The 26,457-nt window shown below is 46.9% G+C and overlaps 1 protein-coding gene across 1 annotated transcript; it reads right to left on the bottom strand.

Annotated features, from left to right (window-relative positions):
• Positions 1-6,894: 6,894 nt before the first annotated feature.
• Positions 6,895-26,099, bottom strand: WDR91 (WD repeat domain 91; the record flags this gene model as incomplete). The annotated part of the gene is made up of 15 exons (XM_081997574.1): positions 6,895-7,059; positions 7,987-8,184; positions 8,936-9,048; positions 9,902-10,010; positions 10,822-10,990; positions 11,307-11,401; positions 12,865-13,015; positions 13,461-13,660; positions 15,790-15,948; positions 16,220-16,397; positions 19,125-19,243; positions 21,448-21,527; positions 22,422-22,632; positions 24,039-24,218; positions 25,977-26,099. The coding sequence occupies 15 exons, from the start codon at positions 26,097-26,099 to the stop codon at positions 6,895-6,897; spliced, it is 2,250 nt and encodes a 749-aa protein (XP_081853700.1).
• Between the last annotated feature and the right edge of the window lie 358 nt (positions 26,100-26,457).

Genomic DNA, 26,457 nt, shown 5'->3' with positions numbered 1-26,457 from the left:
TCCTTATGCCCAATCTAAATCTACCCTCTCTTAGTTTAAAACCATTGCCCCTCATCCTGTTACTACAGGCCAGGCCTTGCTAAAAAGTCTCTTTCCCTCTTTCTACACTGAAAGGCTGCAATAAGGTCTCCCCAGAGCCTGCTCTTCCTCAGGCAGAACTACCCCAACTCTCCCTGCCTTTTTTCATGGGAGAGGCGTTCCAGCCCTCTGATCATTTTGGTGGCCCTCCTCTGGACCTGCTCCAACAGGTCCATGTCTTCCTTGTGCTAGGGACCCCCGAGCTGGATGCAGTATTCCAGGTGAGGTCTCACAAGAGCAGAGTAGAAGAGAAGAATCACTTCCCTTCGACCTGCTGGCCACCCTGAAGACTGATCTAATGATATAATCCCAGGAATAAAAGCATCTCTCATGTAGTCATCTGGTTACTGATTTCTCCATGCTCATGGAATACCATTTCTTTAGAGATGGGTCAGGCAGCTGCAGCAGGAGCTTGCTGACGCTCTCAAAAAGAACTCCCTGGCAGAAGCTTCACTTGAAGCTACAAAGCGCTACAGTAGGGTCCTGCAGGAACAGAAACTGCAGTTGCAGAAGGAACTGGACAGGTCTAAAGCTAAGGTATGGAGAAAGCCTGTCTCTTGTCTCTTGGCAGGGGCCCAGGCCTTTTTTGTAGCAAACCAGAGCAGGGAAATTATTCTTTCCTGGGAGTTCTGTGTAATCCAGGGTTGTTCAGTGTGCAGATAGCTGTGATGAGGGGACTGGCAGGGAACAGCGCTGCTGCCTTTGGTGCCCGCCTGTTCGCACCACTTGAAGTAACAGTGGAGGGCTGCGCTAAGGTGGTCTTAGTACACTAGACAACTTTGCAACAGGAGTAGATTGAGTGACATGTAAGCGACTTGCCTTGTTTTATAAGCCTGGCGCCTACCATTAGAAAGGTCACTAAGCGTGAAGTCATTTTGCCCTTAATTGGAGAAGGGTGCGTGTATTCCTTTCAAAAAGCTGCCTCTGAAGTTCCATGGAGCATGTGTATTTGCTGCTTCTCTTGGGTTTGGCAAAGCAGCGTGTGTGCTGAAGGAGAAAGAGCAGGCATACTGGAGTGTTGCGCTGGTGCTTTTTTGTATTCCCTCATCACATCATCATTGTTATGGAGTTGCAAAATCACTTTAGGAGCAGGAGGAGCTTCTAACCATATTGGAGTAGCCAACAAGTGGCTACAAAGAGTGTTCGGAGTCCTTGAGAGAGGAGGAGGAGTATTGTGCCATCGTGTCGGAAACGCTGTAGGAAATCAGTGTAGACGTAGGAGAGGGGCCAGTATAAAAGAGGAGGAGGTAACATGAGTTTTGAGAGTCGACGTGAGAGTCAAAGCAGTCCACTCCTTTTTACCAAACCTAAGCTGACTACTGGGGATTCCTGTGTTTTGACAGCTGCAGGAATTGAAAGAATGGCGTATCCGGACTGAGTGTTACGCCGAGTCCCTGAAGAATGCCCTAAAGAATAAGGAGAAGGAACTAACAGCTTCCAGGAACCTGCGGGGCCTTCTGGCAGCATCTTATGGAGCTGCAGCTATCCCAGAGCTGGAAGAACACATGCAACAGTAGGGAAGTAACACAGTGGAGCAAGACTTTGCTTTCCGCAATTGTGTGAAAACAACAGGACAGCCTTCTTACATCCCAGCAAGATAATAATACACAATTTTCAAAGATGCTTTTGTCTGAGATGAGGTTCTTTCATACTCTTCTTCTGGGATTTGTGCTCTCGTGCACTTCTGTGATAAGGCCTGTACTTCTTTTCCAGGCTCCAAGTTGGAAAGGCCAGGGTGGAAGCCACAGCCCAGCAACAAGCCAAGACCATTGAAGCCCTTCAGAAAGACCTGCAAGCCTCTGCCTCAGTAAGCGAGTCAGAGCCTTCCCTTTTGACGAGCTACAGAGCCTAGTTCTGTATTCACGTGGTGAAATTTGAAGGTGAGGTTTTCCTGAAGAGCTTAGCAGAGATCAGTTCCTCTGTCCTACTGACTATGGGCTGCTCTGAAAGTCCTGCTGGCCCATTCCCCCAGCTTTCTGGCTTTGAGAGTTGTCCCATGAGACTATAGCAACTCTTGCTTAATGCCATCTTTGCTAAGGAGTCAACAGTAATGCGCTGGCCTGAGTATTTTCTGCTTTAGACCAGTCGTGAGGTTGAGACCTGAGGCAGCACTTCAGACAGTCATGCCATAAAGGGATTTGGTACCTTTGGTCATGGACTTCCCTTGGGCTCTGGTGGTGCCGAGCGAGTCATCGTGGAGGCCTGACTGGCATCATCAGACCGTGACAGGAATTCTTCAGTTGTCTGTACTGTGGTTGCCTTCCCGTTTTAGTGATTATGGATTCCTTGGCCAGAAGGTGTGGGTCCATAATGCAACGAGAAGACCTCCAAAGGTGAAAATCCCCAACTAATAAGGGAACAACACCTCCATAGCCAGTATTTTGTGTATTTGGGTGGTGCTGCGGGGCAAGCAAACATTGTGTTGTACTGGTGCTGGCAAGAGAAGAAGAAAGGATGTGAGATATGACCCTCGGTCGGGAAAGTCCTAGCATGACTTCTTTTTTCTTCTTGTAAGGCTCGAAAAGGCCCGGAGGACTTGATAACCGGCTTTTAGACAACACGGACTGCAAAGGATCACCAACATCGGCAGGTATATGAAAACAGCTTCTGGGAACGACTGGTTTTAGTCTTTAGGTTTCTTGCAGGCAGTTGATTTATGAAAGATGAGGTGGGCTGTGGGGAACCTCCCAGGTTTTTGGGTGGGGCACCCTCAGGGGAAAAGTCTGTACCTTTCCTCATTCCCCTGGTGCTACTGTGTTTCCAGTCTGCTTGGCGGACAGTATGCGGGCAGTTGCCTTCATCAGCACAATCCCTTTGATGGGTACGCTGTGTGCTGTGGACAGAAGACAGATCTGTGGTTGAGAGCTGTGAGGGGAGACTGGAGTTGGGAGACCCATGTTATCTTCCTTGTGGAGAACATTGCACAGCACATTCTGCATATGGATTCTGTTCCTGTGCTCTGTTTGTGATGTATCTTTTCTATGTTGAAAGTGTGAGAGTAAAAGCAAGGAAGTGAAGAAGCTGGCCGAGATGAAACACTGATCAGAAGCACTTCTGGATGAAATGCATGGAAGAAACATCACACTGAAAGCAGAACATACCCGGTATAGCTTTTTAGTGCTTTAAAGAAATATCACATTGAGTAGAAGTCAAGCTTTACTGAGCTCTAATGTAAAAGCATGTACATAACCATTTGTGAGCAAATTCAAGCCTCGCGTTAGATCTTGCAAGGTGCTTCTGTGCATGGGCCTATGGTTTTAAAAAGCTGCAAAAGGCCTTGCAAATACAGGCTGCCTGCAGTTCTCCTGCGAGGGAAGCAAGTCTTTTCTTCCTCTGCTCACATCAACTTCAGGCCCTTTAAGTGGGATGGGGCTCTGGAGTGCAGGCTGTTCTCAGTAATTCCTGGCCTGTCAAGCATGTTATGGATGAAGCAAGCTTACATAAAAGTACATGAAAAAGGCCAACTGTTGCTTTGCTTCATGCTTTCCTTACTAATTTGCTGCGCGGGTTGAAGATGCTTCTGGAGGGATCTTGGGCAAAGCTGATGGCATATGCAGCAAGAGTCCCAGCTCAGTTTCCAGGGAGAGGTGAAGAACAGCTCTTCTGAGGTGGCCAACAAAGTTAGTAAACTAAGAAGAAAGGCGAGCTCTGGGTTTGATTGGTGGATTTGAGATTTTTTTTTTTTTTTCTGGAACCTGCATGATTCTTTTCCCACACTTTTTTTTCCATGTTGCTAATTACCTGTTGGCTGTATTTTGCAATTGATTGACTCCTGTTGATGCTCCTGCTGCTGTAGGAGTAGATGTTGATGCTGTTGATAAACACAGATGTAGTTATCATGATGGGTAAAAACCATGAGCCACGAGTCCCAGCAGGGATGCTGAGGTCGATGGCCCCACTGACCACAACACAGTCCCAGAGGCCCTGAGCAAGAAGAGAGGAGCTGGTCACCATACATCAAGATTTTAATACTCTATCAATAGGTGACTAATGCAGTTTCAATGGCCTCCCACCTGACGGATTTCCACAGAAGTGGGTAACTTTAGAGCTCTCTGCGTTCCTTTTGTTTTGCTGCCTAGAAGTTAGTGACATTTCTGAACAGCTGGGGATGCAGTCGAAAAAACGCATGCCATAGGCAAGAGAAAGCCAGGACCTGTAAGAAAAGCTGTCCACACTGCATGGGACTCGGGAAGAACAGGGGCAGAAGCAGGGCTCAACCTTCAGAAGTCATTGGGGGACTAGCATGGTCAGTCACAGCCAAATAGAGCAGTCTAAAAGAAAGGTAGGAGAAAGAGATGGACAAGAAATAAGGCAAAAACTACAAGAAGTTGATCTGTGTCTCCATGCAGTGCAGTCTGTAGCCCATAGGCTGTAACTTTGTTGTTCACATGTTTGAGCGTTTGGTTTTCGGTATCTGAATCTGCATGTTAGTGCTGTACTTTCCGGATCCACTTCCCAGTGCCACCTTTGGCCCAGCCTGCTGTCAAACTAACACACAGCCTTTTCTTTTCCTGCCCTTCCCCAGTCACAGCTGAACCTCCAGCACAGTTAGCGATGAGAAGATGTGGGAGCAGAGGAAGTGCCAGGAAATAGAGCACTCACAGGAAGAGGAATGAAGCTTCTGGTAGCTTCTCCCCTGCTCCTTCAGGGACAGGAAGCCAAAGGGGGTCCCACAGCCAGGAGGGCAGGGCCCAGCCTCGGCCTTCGTGAGCAAAGGGAGCAGGGCGATCCCGGGTCAGGCAGCCGAGAGCCCAGAGGGACAAACAAGTGCCAGGTGAGGTGGCAGCTCAGAGGGCAAGCCAGGAAGTCAGGCCAGGCCAGGCCAGGGTTCAGGCCCAGTGATGGCCAAGCAGGGCCACAGGGAGGCCAAGGGCAGGCCGGGAAGGGGGCCTGTGGGCTGGGCTGGGGAGCAGCGAGGTTCGTGGTCAGGCACAGGCACAGCCGAGACAGAGCTGGAGACAGGGACATCGTAACAGAGCTCAGGCAGGGCCTGGAGGCCTCTGCCTACACCTCAGTGGGTCTCCTGCACCCATGGGGCCTGGGGTGGGGCTGGAGGCCCCAGCTCAGCCTGCTGGTGGCTTATTTGTGCCACAGAGAGGTTGTGGAGTCTCTGTGCTTGGAGATGCTCCAAACTGGACGTGGCCCTGTGTAACCTGCCCTGGCGGATCCTGCTTCGAGCAGGGTGAGGACAGACTAGATGAGGCCCCTTCCAGCCAAGATGATGCTGTGCTTTCAAGGCACAAACGCTGCCAGTGATCCAGAAATCTCATGCTGCAGGCCCAGTTTTGTTCAGCTAGACCCCCTGCCTGCTTTAACAAGCCTTTTGCCCGAGTCTGACCTCATCTTAGCTGTAATTGTAGTCTTCCTTGGGCTACATACAACAGACAAAATAACTGCAGACTGTATGCAACATCTCCAAGCACAAGGATGGCAAGATGAAATCTGACTGCTTAGGAGACCATTCAAAGACTATGCAATACCTTTGCACAGCACTTGCCCTGATGTTGGGGGGCATGCAGAGGGAGAGACAACTTTAGTGAGAGAGCACTGTACAGGACCAGACTGGTTCTGGCCCTCTCTCCTCCTGTCCGCCATCAGGTAGCTGCTAGGCATTGTGGAGCTTCTGAACTCCAAACACAAGCATTTCAAAAAGTCTGACTCAGGATCTGTCCTCTCGTTGGTAGCAGATATCGCACAGGAAGATAATAATAATACATAATTGTTGGGATCACCCTGCATGGCTCGACCTTAAGGAGAAGGAGCTGTGGCGTTGATCTGCACGGCTCGACCTTAAGGAGAAGGAGTTGTGGCACTGAGAAGCTGGTAAACAGCTGGATATCTGCACGGCTCGGCCTTGAGGAGAAGGAGCTGTGATAAACAACTAAGAAGAAGCGAGGAAAACAGGAACACCTGCAAGCAGCGAATCCTGACTGTGTGAGAGGCGCGTGGACAGCGTGTGATATTTTGTGCACAGCCAATTGCAATAGTGTGTGTAACAAGCTGTAACCAATCATGAGTGTGTGCGCAGTGACTAAGCGAAAATTATGATATATATTGGAGTCAGACAAGACAATAAATGGCTTCGGAATATAACTCTCATAGACTTGTGAAGTCCATCCTTCTCTCGCACATAATACATCCGAACGAGCACGACTATTTTGGGTTCCTGGATGTCTTGCACTGGTTCCCTCCAGTGTGCAGGTGTCAGTGCCAGAAGCACCTGGTGAAAGCACAAGGGTCTTTTCTCCGTGCAGGAGACTTTCTTGGCACATCATTGCCCCAGCTGCCCTCCATGTTTTGCAGCAACAGCTGAAAGAGCACAGAAATCAAGTGCAAGGGGATATTTTCTTTTTATGGAAAACAAAAACAACACCACACAAAAAAAAGCACAACAAGAAACGCTATACTGAAAGAATACTCTGGTTTCAAACTGTCCCTTCCAGTTTGAGCCATCTTATCACCATGCACTGTGCTGCCTCATGCATGCATCCTCCAGCCTCACCTTCTTCTGCAGACTCCCTGACATGACCCCAGGGAGCCTTCTAGCCACATGGTACTCAAGACTCCCTATCGGAGGGAGTCCAGCTGCCACAATGGGTCAGTGGAGACTTATTTTTCAGTGCTGCCACTGATCTGGTCCCATACCGGCATTCTATTGCACAGTGGTTTGGCAAATGTATTTCACATTTGTCAAGAGTCAAAAGCTACAATGAGAAGAGGGACTGTGGTTTGCCTTCTCTCCCACTCAGTTTGTTCCTGTGGAGTTAACACTGTTTTTGTCAAGTCTGTTGCTCTTTCCCTTCAGCACTGTCCAGGTTAAGACTTTTGAGCCAGTAAGGTGGTTAATTTAATCTTCCCATCCATAGAGGCAGTGAGGCAGGTCCCACAGTCCATGGCCGTGCTCCAGTCCACTGTGACAACAGGAGCTCGGTGTCCTCCCAGGGAAAGGCAGCTCTCCAGAACCTTTTCCTCACCATTTAACTAAAAGAAGAAAAGCATAAGATTTTTAAGGAGGCAAGTTTCTGCAGTGGGGGCAGTGCACCCACAGGAGAAGCCAAAGCCTGCTATAGACTCTGTATCTCTATCAGCATACATTATTAAGCAGAAAAATCAGAGAGATGTTGAGATCTACATAGGACACACGAGGAAGCAAATTTCCAGTTTCATGACAGAAGCACATGTTCTGAAAGCAACTCAGCTTCTGACATCATCTGAGCTGCAATAATTGAACAAGGCAGGCTAAGAGCACACACTGATGAGGAGCACATAAGCCAAAGCTACAGCTCATGTTAGTGTGGGTGCTCTGAGTGCCCCAGATGCAAAGTAAAAATTCCATCTAATCTGCCTTGCAGTGGCTTATACTGATGTGTATTGGATTAAGAGGAGGCAGGCAAGGGGCATGCAACCAATAACTGCTTGTTACTGCAGCACAGAAATTTGGCTACTTCGAACCATTCAGCCTTACCTTTCATTTCATTTCAGTACACAGCAAGAGAGAATCAGGCTGGGACTAATATAATATCAGCAAGCACACACGGCAGGTTAAAGATGAGCATCAGTCAACAATCACATATTTTGCATTGAACAGGCATGCATCAATATATTAAAAAAATTAAAACTTTCTTAGGCAATCAGATAATAAGGCAAAAACTGCTGCAGCTAAGTTTTAAGAACAAGGAGCACACATACTCTAGCTACATACAGAGGGCCAAACACTTACAGAGGGTTCAAACACTTGTAAGCACCACACACTGCTAGAATGCACACTATGAAACTGAGCAGCAACTTTCACAAAGCAAGGATGGGCAGGTGCTGCTTGAGAGCTTCCAGTGGCTGCTGTTGTAGCCTTGTAACAACAAGGGCTTGTATGGATGAGTAAGAGTACTCCCCATCTCGTCTTAGACTTACCTTAAAAATCACTCCCCCAGTAGAAGAACATGTCAACATATAGTTGCCTTCAGAGTCAAAAGCAAAAAGCCTTCCTCGTGGGAATTGGACTTGCTTGTAGCCACTGTACCCAGACAGAACAAAAGGACCTGTAGCTTCACTGGGAAGATCATACTCGGACACCTTCAAGCCACGTTTGTGAATATTCCACTGAATAAACTAGAATGACAAAAAGAGATGACAAAAGCCAATAGTTAAATTGACTGCGATGAAAGTAGAGGGGCGATTTGTTGTTTTTAAGCAAAGTGGCTATTCCTCACAAACAAAGATGGCATTTTGACATCTATATCTAAGTGTCCATATTTACAAAACAGTCTGCAAAGGCTGTAAGAATGCCTACTATCCAGGCAAACATATGCCCCACCTTCCACGAGCACTGCTGCCTATGTGCCCTTCCACATTGCATGCAGGATCCTGGTGGGAATTCACTTAACTCTCCTCAGCCAAGGACCCACACCTTTAGGCAGTCTCCCTCCCCGAGCCACACCTCTACTGCTGAAGACTGTGGAACTGCAGAAATTGAAGCCTTTATAATAAGCAACAGGGAGCTGCTGACAAGGAAATTTATGTGAAGTGCTCAAGGATCTGCTTCCTGGTGAATCCCAGATTTCAAATGTGGTAATCTCAGGGGCACAGAAATGTCATCTTCACATGGATTCCCTAGGAAGGAGATGTCACCAACAGCAGGATTTGCAGACAAGGATCGAGACAGTTCCAGCTGTTAATATGCTTTCCAGCCACTCTCTCTGCAGACTACATGCAGCAGCATGGTGCTGCACGCCTAAGATTACAGTTAGCAGACCACAGATCCTCCAAATTCTGAGGGTATTTTTATTGCTCTCCCCACTATATGGGGAAGATGCCAGAAGGGATCTCACTGCCACTGACCAGTAGGTCACTCAGAGCCTACCTTGCCATCCTCGCCTATGCTGTAGACTGTGTTCTCATCATAGCTGAACTCAACGGAGTAGACTTCCCCATCGTGTGCCTTCCAGCTCATGGCACACTCGTGCTGCTGCATATCTGAGGGGAAAATCAGTACTGAACATTCCTCATAGTCACACAGAGCTGAGGTGAAGAGAGAGAGGCCCTTTACATTCATAACGTCTCTGTCCCAGCCTTCTAAACCAGCCTGGGGGAGCCCAACCCAATCCCAGCACCCTGTGCTTATTCTCCAGCATGTGGCTTTTGCACTGGCCACAAAAATCATTGCCTGTAACTAGTCACCTCTTCCTCCAGCTTTACAAGGCTGCTCACATGCTCACTGTCAACTGCAAGCATTCTGCATCCAAGCCCCACTGCCACCGTTCTCCTCCCCTTGCTTTCCTGTCCACCCTCACAACTGCTGCCAACTCTGTCCTCCCACAGACCTGGGACTGCAGCCTCCAGCTCAACACCTGGGCCAGAAGCAGATCTCATTCACAGAAGGGGGAGGCCCAAACTGCCTTTATCACAAGTACAGGCTGAAGGGGACAAAACCTGAGAAACAAAAATTGCTCAGGGAAGAAGGACTGATGCGAAGATCTCGCCTTCAACCGGGATGCCACACATTAATTAATTTCCTCAATACTCAGCCTCTGGCAGTGGTACTGCTATATGGCACAGCCAAGAGCACATGACTCACGGGCAAGTTAACCCTACTCCTCAGGAGGAGGAAAACAACAAATCCAGCAGCACTACCAGGGTCTCCCTCCAGTGTGACCCAGAGAACATTTATGTCAATTCACTCCTAAGCACTACTGTAACAACAGAAAATAGCTTCTACCTTGGTGTTCAGGCATGTCCCACAGCTGCCTCCCTGCTGGCAGAAGAAGGGTGCCAGGGGCAGCCAGCTGGGGACACCAAAGGGCCACCTCACTGCCCAAGTTCAACGTACCAAAGAGACGAACAATCCCATCTGCAGCCCCAGTGACCAGCAGGTTGCCGTTGTGGTTGAAGGCTGTGCAGTTAATAGCAATGGGCTCAGGCTCCAGGAAGAACTGCAGCTGGAAGGGAAAGTCTGCATTAATGCAGAGAAACAGAGCTGGGGGTTCTGAGGAGCTGATCTCCAGGGGAGGGAGGAAAGACAGTATCTAGTAGCAAGAACCCCTCCAGTTTGGAAGCCTATACCTCTCATGACTACAGACTTCAAGGTTGGCAGCTGCATTTTACTGTGACACTAAACCAGCAATTCACCTCAGCCAAGCCACAGCTTTCTTGGCCATGGCCTCAAGGCTGCAAAACCAGCTTCTGGCAGGCATTAGCTTGAGTAGATTGCTTCCTCCTACATGTCAGGGACAGCATTTCTGAAGGGCAAAGGTGAGGGATAAGACAAGGATTCCCTGCCAGAATCTGACCATCTAAATGAAAACAATGGAGAAGGTGACATGAGATGAAACCTCTGAAAGAAGCACTTCACTTAAAAACAGTGAGGGCATGGGAAACAGCAGCAAAGAAAACCCTTCAATATAGGTCAACTGGAGAAAGCCTGAGCAAAGCATCATTCAATCCATGTGGGACATTTCCAGTCACAAACTGCGCAGGCAGGATAAAAAAAAAGCTATGGACTATTTTGAAGAATCCCTAAAAAAAAAAAAACCAAAACAAAACACACCAACAAAACAAAAAACCCTACCCAAACCCAGAAGCTACTTATACTCATTTTTATCCTGCATGTGATAAAGGGGAAAGGAGTAAGGGGGAAAAAGAAGGGTATTGAAAAGATAGTCAGCGTAATTTAGAAGAGGGCCCCTACACATTGAAGGAGAAGACACTCCTTCTCAGCAAGCAGACAAAGGAAAGAAACCCAGCAAGTACCTGCTGCTTCATCGTTTTAGTGTCCCACAGTAGCAGCTTCCCAGGAACTTGGTTCATGCTTTTGCCCCCAGAGCTGACTGCTGAAAAGTCCATGTGGGAGATGGGGCTCTGGGCTGCTGCAGAACAGACAAAGGAGGCACCACTTGGGCTGCAGGCAAGCGAGAGGATCCTGAAACAAAGCAAACAGTCTGAATTGCCTCTCTCCAACAGCTGCCTCAAGCACAACACTTGACTACGAGCTCTCCCATTAAGAGCTTGCAAAACAGGGTGCACTGTAAAAGAGGGCAGGATTCATGTGCTTAGACATATTTTGAGTGTCTTCTGTTTAACTGAGCAGTTTTACACTGCTCAGACAGGTACTGCCCTCTGGATGAAGGCTAGATAGTCCTGCAGTTGTAGGAAAACAACAGGAAGATCAAGACTTCACCTACCTTTTCACAGTCAAAACCAACATTTATACATAAAAATCAGTATTCCAGAGTTACCTGGGCATGTCTTCATCAATGCTGATTTCACAGAGATTCTTCTTCGCTTCTGTGTCATAAAGACGAACTGTCCCGACCCCGCTGCCAAGCAATAGCTTGAAACCAGCAAGGAGATGGAAGGAGTGTGAGTACAGTGATGCTGTCCAACAACCACCAACACCACAGAGTAAATTTTTTTTCTACTTATGCATTCAGATTAAACATCACTCCATTAGGGTATATCTTGTCTTTCTGTGCATATCACACTGAGTAGGACTACCCCGGAGCCACAGGAAGTCAGACTAAAAACACTACTTTGCAGTGACAAAAAGATCTGATAGGCACCAAGGTGGAATAAAAGCCACTCTCTAGAGTATGCTCAACATTATAGGATGCAAAGCAAAGGTGGAGTCTCAACATGTAGGGGAGCAAGGAAAGAGTAACACAGAATTAATCTAAGTTTAAGAGAAAACAAAGTAGAGCCACCTCCTTTCATCCAGGGGAGAAAGAAATCATTCAGAAGGGCTCACACATGCTTTATCAGTGGTGCTACAATTTAAATCAAAAGTAAAACCATGGAGGGATGCATTATCAAAGAAAATGAAGCAAACCAGTTCCTTCTCACTTCAGAGCCTGATTTGCTGCTGAATCCTCATATATTTCAGAAAGAAGAATCTTTCTGTCAGCAAGCAGGAAATAAACGCTACAAAGCAGAAGAAACATCAGAACAACTGCATGGACAACTTCCTTTCTAAGAGCAAAAGAGAAGAAAGAGGCAATCTATAGCACCAGCTCTTCACAGGTGGCATTCTGGGGTTAGCAGCAACATATCATCAGTGCCAGTATGTGAACAATATACCCTCAGTTGCAGGCCTGCCTTCTCACAGAGCCCTGTCTCTTTGCCGAGAGAGGGCATGAAACACTGGCAACAGTTCTAGGACTCAGAAGAATGCATATAATTTAAGGCTCCTCTCTAGTAACAGAACTAGAGAAAGAGTGCTTATAGGAAACACTTAAACTGTCATGATATTTAAACAAGCTCCGAGCTCCTTACGCACACACCAACCCGCAACTCATGAGGCACCAGTATAAAACTGGCTATGGAGCCCTTTTCACACCTGGACAAGCAGAACGCCACCACCGCACCCCGGCTCCTCAGCCCTGCTCTCAGCTCAGGGTGTGAGGAAAGATCCACAGCTCCCTGCTGCAGGGTTCCTATGGGCTGTTGTGCCAGGTTGTCTCTGCCTGCCTTTACAAGTGGCTGCCTGCTCTGCCCAGAGAGAGGCACTTCTCTTAAAGGAGCTACATCCATCCTGCAGCTGTACCCGTACTGCGGCTTAAGGAACTTCTGTCTCAGGGCAACCAGGGCTGAGTTCTTTGCTCAATACACAGAGCACACTCCCCACTCTAGCTCTTCTTAGACCCTACAGGCTTCAGTTCCCCATGTCCCACTAAAGTGGAAACTGTTGCCCTGATCTCATCCACAATGCAGCTGGCTAGAAGTTAATGTGCAACACCTACCAACACAACCCCAAATCATCTGCTGTGACACTTGAGCCTCCACACACAGAATACTCACCAGCCGATCACGCTTGGTCGCCCATTCCAGAGACAGCAATGGAGATTTGGAAATGGATGAAGCTTTAGTTTGCATTATGGGGTTAAAAGACCAGACTTTGATGACCCCGTCCACATCCAAGCTGGCCACCCTCCGTCCAGAACAATCAACCCTATGTTGAGAAGGAAATGGATTGGATATATTTCTCTCTTAAGTTCTTAGATGCAAGTAGTTACCCCAGTAATCCTTCCTCTCCTAGTCACACACCAGTTCCTTCTGCAGGAATCCAGGACTTCCTTGCACCACTTCCTAGTCCACAATAACTGGCACAATGAAGCACACCAAACTCCACAATACAAAGCATAATGCCCTTAAGCAATACCATCCTGCTTTCCCAGGGAGTTTCCTCCTGGCTAGCATCTCCCAAGCACAACAATCTCTGTCCATTCTCACTGCACAAGCTACAGGCTATTTTCAGCCACACCAACTCAACTGCCCTACAACCAAGAGTACATGCACAATGTGCTGGACAGAACAAAAGCTGGAGAAAGAGGCCAGACACAGCTGGTCCTCTACAAAGGCTTCTATGAGAAAGCACTCTTCTGCCAGTCCATTACCTGCAGTACATGATGGATGAATGGTGCTCCCCATACTCCTCCTGGCTCAGGACGATGAAAGGCTGCTCCTGCCGGACCCCCCCAGACTCTGCACTAGTAGTAGGCATTTTGGTTGAAGTCTCTGCTTGCTCAGCATGCAGCTCTAAGCATGGGTCTGTCTCAGCTGTGCTAATATCTGTTTTCTTCTCAGCACTTTGGCCCTGAAGGAAGAAATCCTGTGTGAAATACAAATAAGCAGCAGCTACAGATGAAGCTCTTCAGCCACCCCAGCCTGCTGGGAGGAAAAAAACAAGAAGCTGCACTGAAACAGAAGCATTGTCAGCTCAACAACCCTTCTGCCAGGGACCTTTCTGAGCACAAGGATAGTGTGTTGCACAACTGCATCATTTAATATGGCCTCCTTGGTTGTAGAATCCCTTATATCCCCCTCCATGTGCCCAGCCATACACTTTCCTGTACGAATTAAAGGAACCACCATCATCTCTGTTTGGCATACCTCAGCTGATATTAGAGCACCATTTTGATGTCATTAGATCACAGATTCACAAGCAAATCAACATATTTCAAGGAATTCTTGCATTCAGCAACAGAAGTTAAGTCTGTATAATATGCAGTTCAGTAAACCTGCACAAAAACTCCTGTTGGATGGTGAGCCCCAGTGGATGGATTATCCTCGTCTGCCAGAGATTTAGTCTGTGTGCACTGGGTCAACCACTGCAGCTAACTGACCGATAACAACGGTAGAATTGACACAAGTCCAAAAGCTTAAAACCCAATTTGCCAGGACAGACAGAACAAATGGAGCTTTAGGAGGTGAAGGTATCTGAATGAGACAAAATCTGCACTGCAGCACACAGAAGTGTTTGAAAGCGGCTTAGTCTTCCCTTGCCACCAAAAGCTGAACAAGAAGCAGATACAGCACATAAGCCAATAAAACAACTGCAAGTATTCCTTTGCTAAATTACTGTCTGAAGATGAAATGCCCCAAAATGGTATTGGTATTGAAGGTTTTGAGTTCCTGTTCCCTAACACATCCTTGCCTTATTTACAGTTGCTTTTACATCTTGAGCACTGGGTCAAACACTGCATAGTCAAATCATCTGAAATCAAAGCTGGAAAAGGCTGGGAAATAAATCCAAGAATGCCTCTCTCTGTCTTAGTTAATATGGGGAAATAACAGCCAATGAATTACACTCATATGAAAGAAACAGTACTGCCTTTCAGTTTCCTTTTTGCTCACGTGCATTGAGAGCAACAGGAAGCTAAATAGTATCAGCTTCCCCTAGAGTACCAGAAGCAACTTTTTACAAAGCCAGGAACACACTGCCTTAACCTGAAACATTACAGAAAGAGGAAAGTCAAAGGATACTTAATGGGAAACTGGCTTTGCAATTTTCTGACCAATTAAAGTCAGTTTTAACAGAATTTTAAAATTCTGGTTTTAATTAAAATGTTTTTGATGAGCCATGAAGAAAAAAGTTCTCTCATAGCCTTGAATACTCAGTGATCAAGTAACATCTCCTCTCTAAAGCAGCAGTCCTGCACACAGAACAGCCACACATAATGGGCCGATAGCAATAGCCCCTCAGCACTGTATCTCCCCCAAGGCAGAGGATCTCATACAGCCAAAATAAACGTGGCTGAGATGCTGCCATCATTCCTCCTGTGCTCTGTATCCTTTGACCACGTGGCTGCTAAAAGCCAGACAATACACAGGTGAACAGAAGTAGTCCACTGACCTTCAGCAGTTAAAAATCCATGACAGAGTTTTATTATTTCGTTAGATTAGGAAGCAGGGCACACCCCCAGGCAAAATTGCAACATACAGCGCAAAAAACCTCCAAAAAGCAAATGTTGCTATGTAGGATATTTCTATTCCTATCCAGGAAAACTTTTTATCAGTTTTTGTCTGTCCCACACAGAGCCCACACAAACCAGCATAAGAACCCACAGGAGAAAACTCACTTGGGCAGGATGGGTGAGCCAAGACCATTGCCACTAAGGAATGGGGATTATAACAAGACATCTGAACATAACCCTTAAGGTGGGTGAAACACACCCTCCACAGGACCAGGCTGTTGAAAAGATAATGACAAAAGACAACTCTTCTTCCATTTGAAATGTCAGTACTGATTCCCTTCCAGGAACACAAAAATAAACCAAGTGTGGAAGGAGCTGATTAACTACAGAGATTAACCTTTGATATAGTTAGATCTGGGTAGCAATTCAGAAGCTTAACAGGAACACCTGCACTTGTTTCACCACCTAACGCAACAAACTATAGAAATACTAGCCCTCCACTTCCCAGCCTTGCAGGGTTGACCAGTACCTGGAAGGTCCCTTTTGACAGCAGTTCCTTCCTTTCCTTCCCATGCTCTTGCAAGCGCTTCTGCCGCTGCTGCAGTGAGCTTGATTCGCCTGCTACTAAACCACTGAAGTGGCTCTTCCCGTCCTTACAGCTCACTGTTCCTTCTTTTCCTTTGGCACTCTGGAAGGCAGAGGAATGATTTGGCAAAGTTACGCTTGTGCTAGGCTGCAGAATAAAGAACAAGAGGAGGCAAAGGAACCAAGCACCTGCAAGGGCTCCACAAGCCCCCAGACATCAGCAGCTGTTCTTGTGCTGCATTCAGGCCCAGCATACACTTGCAAGGAAGGACAGGACATTTTTTCAGGTTGAAGCAAATGCTTGGAGCAGTGCTGTGCTGCAAGTTAACTCCTTGTATACTGAGCATCTTTCAGCGAACACAGTTGAGAATTACCTGGTGATTTGTTGGTTCTTTCTTCCCTAGCAGCACACTGCCAGTCTGCATTGGCGAAGCCCCACTTGGATGGGCTGGTCTGGAAGGGCCCTTTTTACTTTGGGAGAGAAAAGAGGACAGAAAACCTCCCCGGGACTGAAGAGAATGTGCAGTACTCCTCTGGCTGCAGGTCATATCACTAATTAAAAAAACAAAACAAAAAACAACAACAAACAAAAGAACACCACCAAAAAAACCTACCACCAAACAGAATATGAAAGTGTAGCCAGACAACCTGATCAAAGACCACCCAACAAGCAAAGTACCAGCTGTTTGAACCACTGGAGGACAGATGTTCCTTTCCAAGCCGACGGCCATTAAAAAACTGTTTTAAAACATCCTGTCAGTGCCTGGAGCAGTTCATTATAATTACTGTAAACAAAGCTCACTTCTCAGAGATGCCACTGAGACAGTGGGCCCAGCTGTTGCTGAATCCCTGTAGGGCCTCCTCAAACCCCTTCCACTCCATCTAGTTAGTTTAGAAAGACCCTAAGGAAAAAGCAGGGGAACCCAGACTTCCAGAGAACCTATTCAGCCAGGATTCCCAATTCAAGCCATAAAACAGACCTACTTCAAAAGGTATTCAGTATCCAGTGTTTCACTGAACACCCACAGATATTCAGCCACTCATGTTCTGCAATTTCAAAGCACAGCCTTCAATACCTCAAAAATTGGTCCCAAAGAAAATAAGTTTAGGTCAATTCCTATGATTACACACATCTCCCTTTTCTCAGCCCACAACACCAAGAGCAGACGAGACCAGAACCTAACTGTCTGACCTCACTCCACTACAGCTTCCTCTGAGAGCAAAGCAGGGGAAGGGGAATACAATCACCTTCACTGTCTCTATCCTCTCTTGTAAGAAGGAACTGTTCTACCAAAGCTGGGCTTTGGGTTGAGCAAAAACATGGAAAAAGCAACCAGACCTGGACCCCAGACTGAGAGACAAGTTGTATACACAAGAAATGCCCCTTCTAAGGCAAGTTTTTCTAATACAAATGGACAAAAGTGAATATGGAAATAAATTATCCCATCCCTCGCATGCCTCTCCCCCATGTATGCAGATGAACATCAGGGCTTTCCACACAGAGTAGTTAAACCAAAAAACAAATCTCAAATTAAACTCTGTAGCCTGTCCTCTGCAGAGAGTGCAAAGCAGTTATCAAGATACTTCACCAGACACTTAAGTCTATTTAATCAGACAACTTTTAGACTAAAATAAAGACTTTGTATATGGTCTCTGCTGCAACTTCTATTAGTCAATGAAAGCAGCATAATTTGATCAATCCCCCTCCTGTCTGAATAGAACTAAAAGAAGCACATGAGAAAGTCAAAGCCCCTGCAGTGTCATTAATACCTTGTGGCAAAGCTAAGTTTGCTTTCAGATCCTTTTAAAGCAAGGAAAAAAAACCCAACACCTCAACAACACAATGAATTCAAGCACACAGGCTTGCTTTGCATGACTGTGTACTGGGGGAAAAAAATAAAGAGTTTCAATAACACTTAAACAAGGTGTATCACTGTGTGTGTTGCCTAATTTCCACAGACAGGAATACAATAGGTGTGGCCATAAAACATACTAACCGCAGCAAGTTTATGGGGAATTCTGTGCATAACTCAGCCTCGCAGAAGAGAATCACAGAATCATTTTAGTTGGAAGGGGCCTTTAAAAAGGTCACCCCATCCAACCCTCTCTGCAATGAGCAGGGGCATCTTCAACTAGATCAGGTTGCTCAGAGCCCCGTCCAACCTGACCTGGAATGTTTTGGGGCATCTACCACCTCTCTGGGCAACCTGTGGCAGTATTTCACCACCCTCATTGGGAAAAATTTCTTCCTTTTATCTAGTCCTAGCTTAAAACCATTACCCCTTGTCCTATCGCAACAGGGCCTGCTAAAATGTCTGTCCCCATCTTTCTTATAAGCCCCCTTTAAGTACTGGGAGGCTGCGATAATGTCTCCCCAGGAGCCTTCTCTTCTCCAGGCTGAACACCAACTCTCTCAGCCTGTCCTCATAGGAGAGGTGCTCCATCCCTCTAATTGTTTTTGTGGCCCTCATTCTGGACCCACTGCAGCAGGTCCATGTCTTTCCTGTGCTGAGGGCTCCAGAGCTGGATGCAGTACTCCAGGTAGGATCTCACCAGAGCAGACTAGAGAGGCAGAATCATCTCCCTGGACCTGCTGACCACGCTGCTTTGGATGCAGCACAGGATACAGTTGGCGTTCCGGGCTGCGAGTACACATGCTGGCTCATGTGCAGCTTTTCATCCACCAGTACCCACAAGTCCTTCTTGGCAGGGCTGCTCTCAATCCCTTCACCCCCCAGCCTGTATTGATACTGCGGTTTGCCCCAACCCAAGTGCAGGACCTTGCACTTGGCCTTGTTCAACCTCGTAAGGTTCACACAGGCCCTCTTCTTGAGTTTGTCCAGGTCCCTGTAGATGGCATCCCATCCCTCAAGTGTGTCAACTCAGGTTGGTGTTATCTGCAAACTTGCTGAGGGTGTACTCGCTAACGAAAATATGAGTCAAGAGACGATCCGCTTCATTTAAGCAATACTGCAGGGCATTGCACTGCTACCAGTATCCTGGCTCTCCAGAACACCTTAGTGTAATCCTGAGAGCTGAGCAGAATCACTTCCATGTGTGCTTGGGCTTTTTACCAATTAGCAAGAACCCCTCTCCCAAATGGCGGGAGATGCCCATCATGAATTCTCCCACTAAACCCACTTAGGTCACCAGAATTTCTGCCTGGATATCTTTCTGCATTGATTCCCAGGGCAGGGAAGGAAATGACTGTCCAGGAGCCTTCCTGACCCAATAAAAGCAGCAGAGCCTGTCCCCAGCTCCTCCCCTGCAGGCACTCACAGCTCAGAGTCCCCTAGTCGATCCATGTTGGCTACATATGCAGGCAACTTATGATGCACAACTGCTTGTTCCAGTTCCTCTTTCTTCATGCGGGAGGATTCAGCTTGCAAAGCAAACAGCTACAACAAGAGAAGAGAGCCAAGTAAACAGAGGATCACTGAGATTCACCTCCTTACCACTTTCTGAAGTTGTTTACTCCTTTTATTTCAACAGCCCTAGAAGGGTGGGGAGGAAAGAAAGCTGCTCTGACTGGCTGAGCGCCACATTAGTCCAAGTAGTCGAAACAATCAGTACTTTACAGACATGAAACTGGAGCCTACTTAAAACCCTTCACTCCTCTCCTTGGGCTGTTGCTGTAGGTACATTAATGGTTCTGGGAAATGAAAGCCAGCCAGGGCAGAGCTGATCAGCCACTCCATGCAGGCAGTTCAAGGCCAGGGCAATGCATGTGACTGGCTGTAGCAATGTATGAGCACTGAGCCTAGAAGGTAATCTTCTTCCCACAGCCAAGGGCTTGGCGAGCTGGCAGGGTGCACTGAGGCCAACACCACTCAGGTCACACTGAAATCCGTCTCCACACCCTGCCCAGCTCACTCCCAAGCATGACAGCAAGATATATCTCCACATTATGGAGAAAGAGACATTTTTCTTTTCCTCTTTTAGCAGAGAGGAACCTCAGGATGCAGCTTTCTGTGGCAGATGTGGTTTATGCCTGTGACTCTTGTTCACATGAGGAGTTCCTCAGGCTTTTCTCTGTTTCCATACATTTCTTCAGATATAATTCTTCTTTTTCCTTTTGTCATAGTATTTAAGGAAAAAAATTACAAGAAAAAGGACCTTTAGAAATCCAGCTTAGTATTCATGTATTTGCATTGTTTCAACAGTGAAATCAGAATCACTACTTAATTTCAACTACCATCAAATTCAATATTTATTCACACCATTTTTTATTTAAACCTGTATTCTATAGGTAGCTGCTTCCTTTTCTGTCCTGAGCAGTTCTCCAAAAAGGAAAGTCTAGTTTTTACCTCTGCCTATTTGCAAGAGAACACTTATGCAGTCTGTAAGTGATATCAATCAACACACCACAAACAACAAACAGCTTTAATTTTACTAATAGTACAGGATACAAAATTGGGGAAAAAGAGCTCCATTTCAAAACATACCTTATCCTGCTGTGCCTCTTCACTGACTATTTTTGCAGAACCCTCCTGTCAAAGTCTGCCTAATCCACTGACTCCATATACTACACAGTGACAAATTTTGCTTTTCTTTCATGAAAAAGCCTCCTTTTTAAAAATCAGTTATTCTATTTTACTTCAACATTTTTAGGACAACTGAACAGTGTTGATCAGCTACCATAACAGTTGAAACAGGAAGCACAACATACGACACAATGTTTTGTAACATAGGAGGTACAGCACAAAACTTAACTTTACTGAAGTATTCATACAGAGAGCGCTTTTACTTGGCATGTTTGAGGAAATGAAACTAAACTCCTGCTTACATGAACAAGGCTTCCCGCTTGTGGATGATCACCCACATGTGATCTGTAGTTCATAAAGTTCTTAAACTGTAGACTTCCCAAATCTCTCCAATAGGAAATTATACCAGAGAAGGACTGATCCGTGTTACCTGTTCTTACACCCTCTTTCTAAGAGTTTGCTGATGACACTGTCAAAAACAAGACATGTAGCTAGGCAACATTTTGGCTGAACTGGTCAGCCCTTCTTACAGTTTACTGTAAGGTCTAGAGTTAGGAAACAGTCATTCACACCATTTTAATGACACAAACATTTCCATTACTTGATCTAAATTGCTTTAAGTGCATTTCAACCATGGTGAAGTGGCCATTTCAGAAGTAAGGGTTTCTGCCTCTTTGCCAGAAGTTATTGCCCATTTCTATTGCTCCATCGGTTAAAATCTGGAAGTGACTGAACACTATTCACAAGTTTCCATGCAAAGTCAGCCACATATGCCCTTCACCTGCCATTAGTTTCAGCTTGTCTTGACTTTGCAGTGTAGCAGGAAAGCAGTCTGCACAGTATCCAGCCACCTGTCAGATAGCACAGGGCGAGGGACAGTCACCTCCAGTGGAGGGACAATCATACCCTAAACAGACATTTCACGATATGATCACAACCCTAAGTTTGCTGGAGGCAGTTGAAAGATAAACCAAAATAACAAAGGACTTATACAAGAATCTGTCTTGGAATAACTGTGCTGAACTGCACAGTTACAACTTCCTTGAATGGATGGAATGAATTTTACAGAACTCTCAGCCTCATACAGCCAGCAGCTAAGAAGTGACTTCAGTTCTGACCTTATGCCGCAAAGATTCATTTTCTTCTTGTATGAGACTGCTCCTGAGACATTCAGCTTCAAAGTTCAAAATGACTGGAACTGGTGAGGAATGTTAAAGAAAAGTAAGGCAAGAACTTGTGTGCACCTGGCTTAATTCTAAAAGCTAGCACTTCATACTGGCCATTTGCTTGTAAGAGAACAAAGCTGCCCAGTCCGTACTACTAGCAAGAAGTATGTGCAAGGCCAGAAGACTAGTAACAGCTTAGTTACCTAAGCCAACTTTGTACTTCACTGTTGCACAAACCAGTTCACATAGGCTTTGCAAGGATTTTTAGATTCTTCCTTTTGACATGTCAGAAGTGGAGGAGAAAACAGGTTATGTTACTGCATTAGTGTACACTGAAGAAACAGTTCAAGATGAGGTGTATTCCAGCTGCAGTGTAAACCTGCCCATCAGCAAACAAACAAGGTCAAAACTCAGTAGTGTGGGACAGAAGCTGTTATTTCTGCCAGTGCTGAACTGCCCTATTATAGTGAGCTGTCACTAGTCAATGTTGTGAAAATATGTATACCCAGAGAAGGGTCTGACGGGAGATGCTAGCTCAGTTATGGACTATGACCCAAGGTTGCCTGCCTGTTTTGTACTTTGTCAAGCAAAGAGGAAAAGAGTTTCAGAACAAGATGTGCACAAGATTTCCAGTCACTAGCATAGGGATGAGTTCAGCATTAGCAACAGCCACAGTTGTTTGTGCCCATTACCATCAGATAATTGGCCAGTAACTATTCCAACATTTGTTTGTGCCCATTACCATCAGATAATTGACCAGTAACTATTCCAACATCCTCTGGTAAACACCAGCTTTCTGTTAAGTATTGGCTCTAAACAACTACCTGAAAGCAGCAAGGTCTGTAATACCATATTGTTGGCACCACTGTTAATAGAAAGCCTAACACCAGGGCAAGGGAGATTTAACTATTAGTTGCAAAAAAGGATATGCATGCACTGAAATAAGACACTCAGGAAGTTGTGCAGAGACACGATAAATGTATCTGCCCACTGGCGCGAGAAATAGGTGGCAAAGGTGGGGTTGGAGTCTGGGGCAGGGAGGAAGGGCAGGACAAACCAATCCTTCCACTCCGCCTGGTTCTGGAGCTCGGAGGCCTGCTTGAGGAAAAACTCTTGTGCCTTGTCATTGCGGCCGGTCTGAAACACAGCAAGAAGAACAGGGCTCACTCTTCCATTCATGCCACCACATGGGTTCTAGGAATATTTGCTCTGTGTTAGGAACACACTAACAACTACTTTCACCACCCAACAGAGCAAGTGGTTAACAGATTCATTTAGGAACAAAAGAATCTCAAATGCGCTAGGAGAAGCTCACAACACACTTAATCGGACCTTCTTTCTAGTCACCACAGTCTTGTTTAAAGGCTGAGGCAAATCGAACTAATCACACTGATTTCCAGATAAACCAGTGCAGTTTGTGCACTTACATAAGGTGTGAGCATCCGATTACAGGACCAAAGGATACTTCAAATTACTCAAGTCTACAGCAGACGCAGCCTGGAAGAGTTTCCATCTGATACATTACTCAGACAGGACAGTCACACCTCAGGGTAAGCACAGGGCAAAACAAAACACAAAAAGACGCACTTCCAGAAACGTGCATTAGATTTTGACTCCTCCATGAACACCCATCATTTAAGATTTTCAATCAGGGAATAGAATCAAGGAGGAAACATTGCTTCTAAATGGTAAGAAATGAAACGTGAATTCCTGACAGGTATTTGTCTACTCTGTTTGCCAAAGCCCACCCTGTGTAATATATTCCATTGACTTTCCTAGGGTTTCAACAAGATAACCTTTGCTCCATTTTAAGCTCCTTATTGTCGGTTCTGTTTAAAGCAAACAAAAACCATTCACTCATTTTCTCTCCCACATTACCTTACACAGACGTGAAGCCCACTTCTTCCCTCTCTTATAAACTAAACCTCAACTCCACCAACCACAAGTCACCTTTTTTCTTCTGGATGCTCTGACTCCCTTGATACTTTAAGAACTGCAGTGTCTGGAAGGACTGGCTGAGTCCTGCCAGCAGGTTAGAGTGGAAGGAATACAGACAATCCTGCCTGTTGACTACTCCTACCTACACACAGGTGCTTGGGGCTTTTTTCTGCCTGTTTCTTCAACAGATGAAGACTGCTTTGAGCTCTGTTCTTGTCCTCCTCTGCCCTCATGGCAATGCCATACACGGAGGAGGTGTTTGCAAACCTTGTGATCTCTTCTGGTATCCAAGTTATTTACAGAGGCTGAGCAAGACTGAACTAGCAGTACAGCCATCCCTGTCTGTGAGGGACCTGCTTTCATGGCAGAGTGTAAATATCTTGCTCCCAGCTAACAGTATTTCCCTCTTGCCTGAGCTTCCCTATCCTGCTTACAAGCTTGTCATGTGAGTCTGCATCAAACTTGCCACAGTCCTGATACATGACATGTTAATTGCTTGTCCCTTATCCACCAGGCCTGTCAAGAAGCTCACAAGGGTGTTTCATTGCTCTGGTTTCAGAGACCAGGATCCTTTTTAAAACAGAAGCCTAAAAATCAAACACTACCTGAACAGTATGGACAAGGTAGTATCGGAATAAGCTGGTTTTCAGCTTGTTTACTGTTGGCCGGTACACATCTTCCAAACGGCTGAAAAGGCGTCGATCCAGATAACTCCAGTAATCCCGCAGGGCAGCCAGATCGTAGCTCTGAACAAACTGCTGCAGCTGGTCCACTATCTTATCCACCTGAAGAGGGCAAAACAGGGAAGACTGCAGTCATGTGAGGGCTCTTCAGGCACAAAAGACTTTCTGTAACTTAATGCTGAGAAGCTTTAACTGCACAAATAATACTACAATCCAGCACTTATGCGTTCGCTATTTTCCTAATCCGGGAAACACTCTGCATTTTGTATTGGCACTCTACAGCATTTTTCAAATAAAAGAAACGTGAAAGAACATAGCCAAACAGATTTTGACAGGAAGATCACATTTTGCTGAACACAGTTGGTGAGATTTTTTGCAAGTAAGCAAAACTTGCCACTTCTTATAAAAGTCAGATGATAATGAAGAAACAGTAATAATGTGATTAAATGTTGAAAACTCAAGTGCAGCACCTGAAAAATAGTATTATTTTTAGATTAAAAGGAAGAAAGTTGTATTTAGCCAACAGAAAGAGTAAGAAAGTTCCGTTGTACTGCAATCTTTGAAGTACCTTTACCTTTAATAACATCATCTACTAAGAAGGCAGGCATAAAAGTTTGCAACAATTGCTCTTGTCATTATGTCTCTTTGAAAATCATTTCTGCAATAAGGCAGAATGGTGGCATGGGATTTTTAGTTTAGCGATTTCTGATGGCTGAGAAAGGCATCAGAAAAAAAAATCCACACCATATTAAACAACTTTGGTAGTTGAATTTTGTATATGTGGTTTGCTTCCCTCTCATCAGTCAATGTTTTAGGACATCATCCAGCCTCTACTGCTGTGGCTTCCTACAGATAAAGGAAACAGAAGTCTGTGACCCCAGCAGTTCCTTCTTAATTTTGTCTTGGACAATATTATTCCAATTAAATCAACTTGCTTGTCTCTAAACATTAGCAAAGTGCTAGTGTTTTAAAAATAAAGCAACATGTTTTATGAATGATAAGGGCTGTACAGCTGGTTAAAGAAAAATCTGACCATTCAAAACACTGCATTCAGTGCCCAGAACTGCTGCTACAGGAAAACGAAGCTCACACAAAGGACCGAAACTGTATTTTTGAGGCTGGCAAATTCTGCTTCGATTTCCACACATCTAGCAAGGCAGCTGGTACTTAAAACATTCCAACTCAGGATTGGAGCTGCAACGCTGCTGAATAAAAAAAAAAAAAAAATAAAAAAAATCTCACGACTGAGAAAAGATCCAGGCAAAGAGATGTCCTCCTGCTGCTGCCCTCTCGTACGCGCATCTCCCGCCTTCCTCTCGGCACAGAGCCGCGAATCCTCTGGTGATTTACAGGTCGGACATAGGGTCCGTAGACGGCGGTTTGGGACGGGCCGAGCGACCGTCAGCGCGGGGCGGCTGCCCGGGAACTGCGGCCCCCGGCCGGGAAGCCAGGCGAGGGGATGGAACCCGTCGCCCACCGCCACCACCCTGCTAACGCCGCTTCGGGGCCAAGCGGGAGGAAAGCCTTCAGCTGCCTAAAGCCTCCCTCGCCGGGAGGCTGCGCGTACCTCAACGGCGGCCGGGCCGGGCGCCGTCCCCGCCAGCGGGACGCTGGGGGTCCCGCCTGCGCGGCCAGCCGGGCCACGGCGCGCAGCCCAGCTCGGGCGGGCGGACGCCCCTGAGGCGAGCTGTTTCCACGGGGAAGGGCGGGGGCTCCGAGAGCTCCCCTCGCCAGCCCCGGGAGACGGTGCGCGGAGGGGTCCCCGCGGCCTGCCCGGGAACCGCGTCCTCCCCGCTTAGCGCCCGCGCCCAGCACCCCGCTGGGAAGGGGGACTGGGACGGGGACGCGGCCGCCGCTCACCCGGAAGCCCTTCTCCCGGTCAGCCTTGATCTCCGCGTCCAGCTGCTTCAGAGCGGCAGTGAAGCCGCGGAAGAGAAGATACTCCCGCACCAGCTCGTCCGTCCGCTCCGCCGCCGCCGCCATGGGGGCCCCGCGGCGCCGCCGGCTCCGCCCGCCCACGGGCGGGGAGTGGGGGCCCGGCCCCGAGCGAAATGGCCCGACCGAGGGCCAGGAAGACTACAGCTCCCAGCATGCCTTGCCGCGCACGCCAAGTGCAAGGCACGCCGGGGCTTGCAGTCCCAGCCGCTGCACATGCGCACGGCCCTCACGCCACTTCCCGCCTCTTCGTTTCCCTCCTGTTCCCCGTCGGCGCCTACAACTCGCTTTTTTTCACGCCTTCTTATTGGCCGCCGCCGAGTGCCGGCTGCGTTCCGATTGGCCCTCTGCCACGTGCGGCTCATGTTGCTGGGCGCCGGCGGGCAGAGGCGCGCCGGCGGCGGCG

The sequence above is a fragment of the Phaethon aethereus genome (assembly GCF_964289735.1).
Source record: "Phaethon aethereus genome assembly, chromosome: 1".
Taxonomy (NCBI): domain Eukaryota; kingdom Metazoa; phylum Chordata; class Aves; order Phaethontiformes; family Phaethontidae; genus Phaethon; species Phaethon aethereus.
This window is presented reverse-complemented; position numbering and strand designations above follow the sequence as displayed.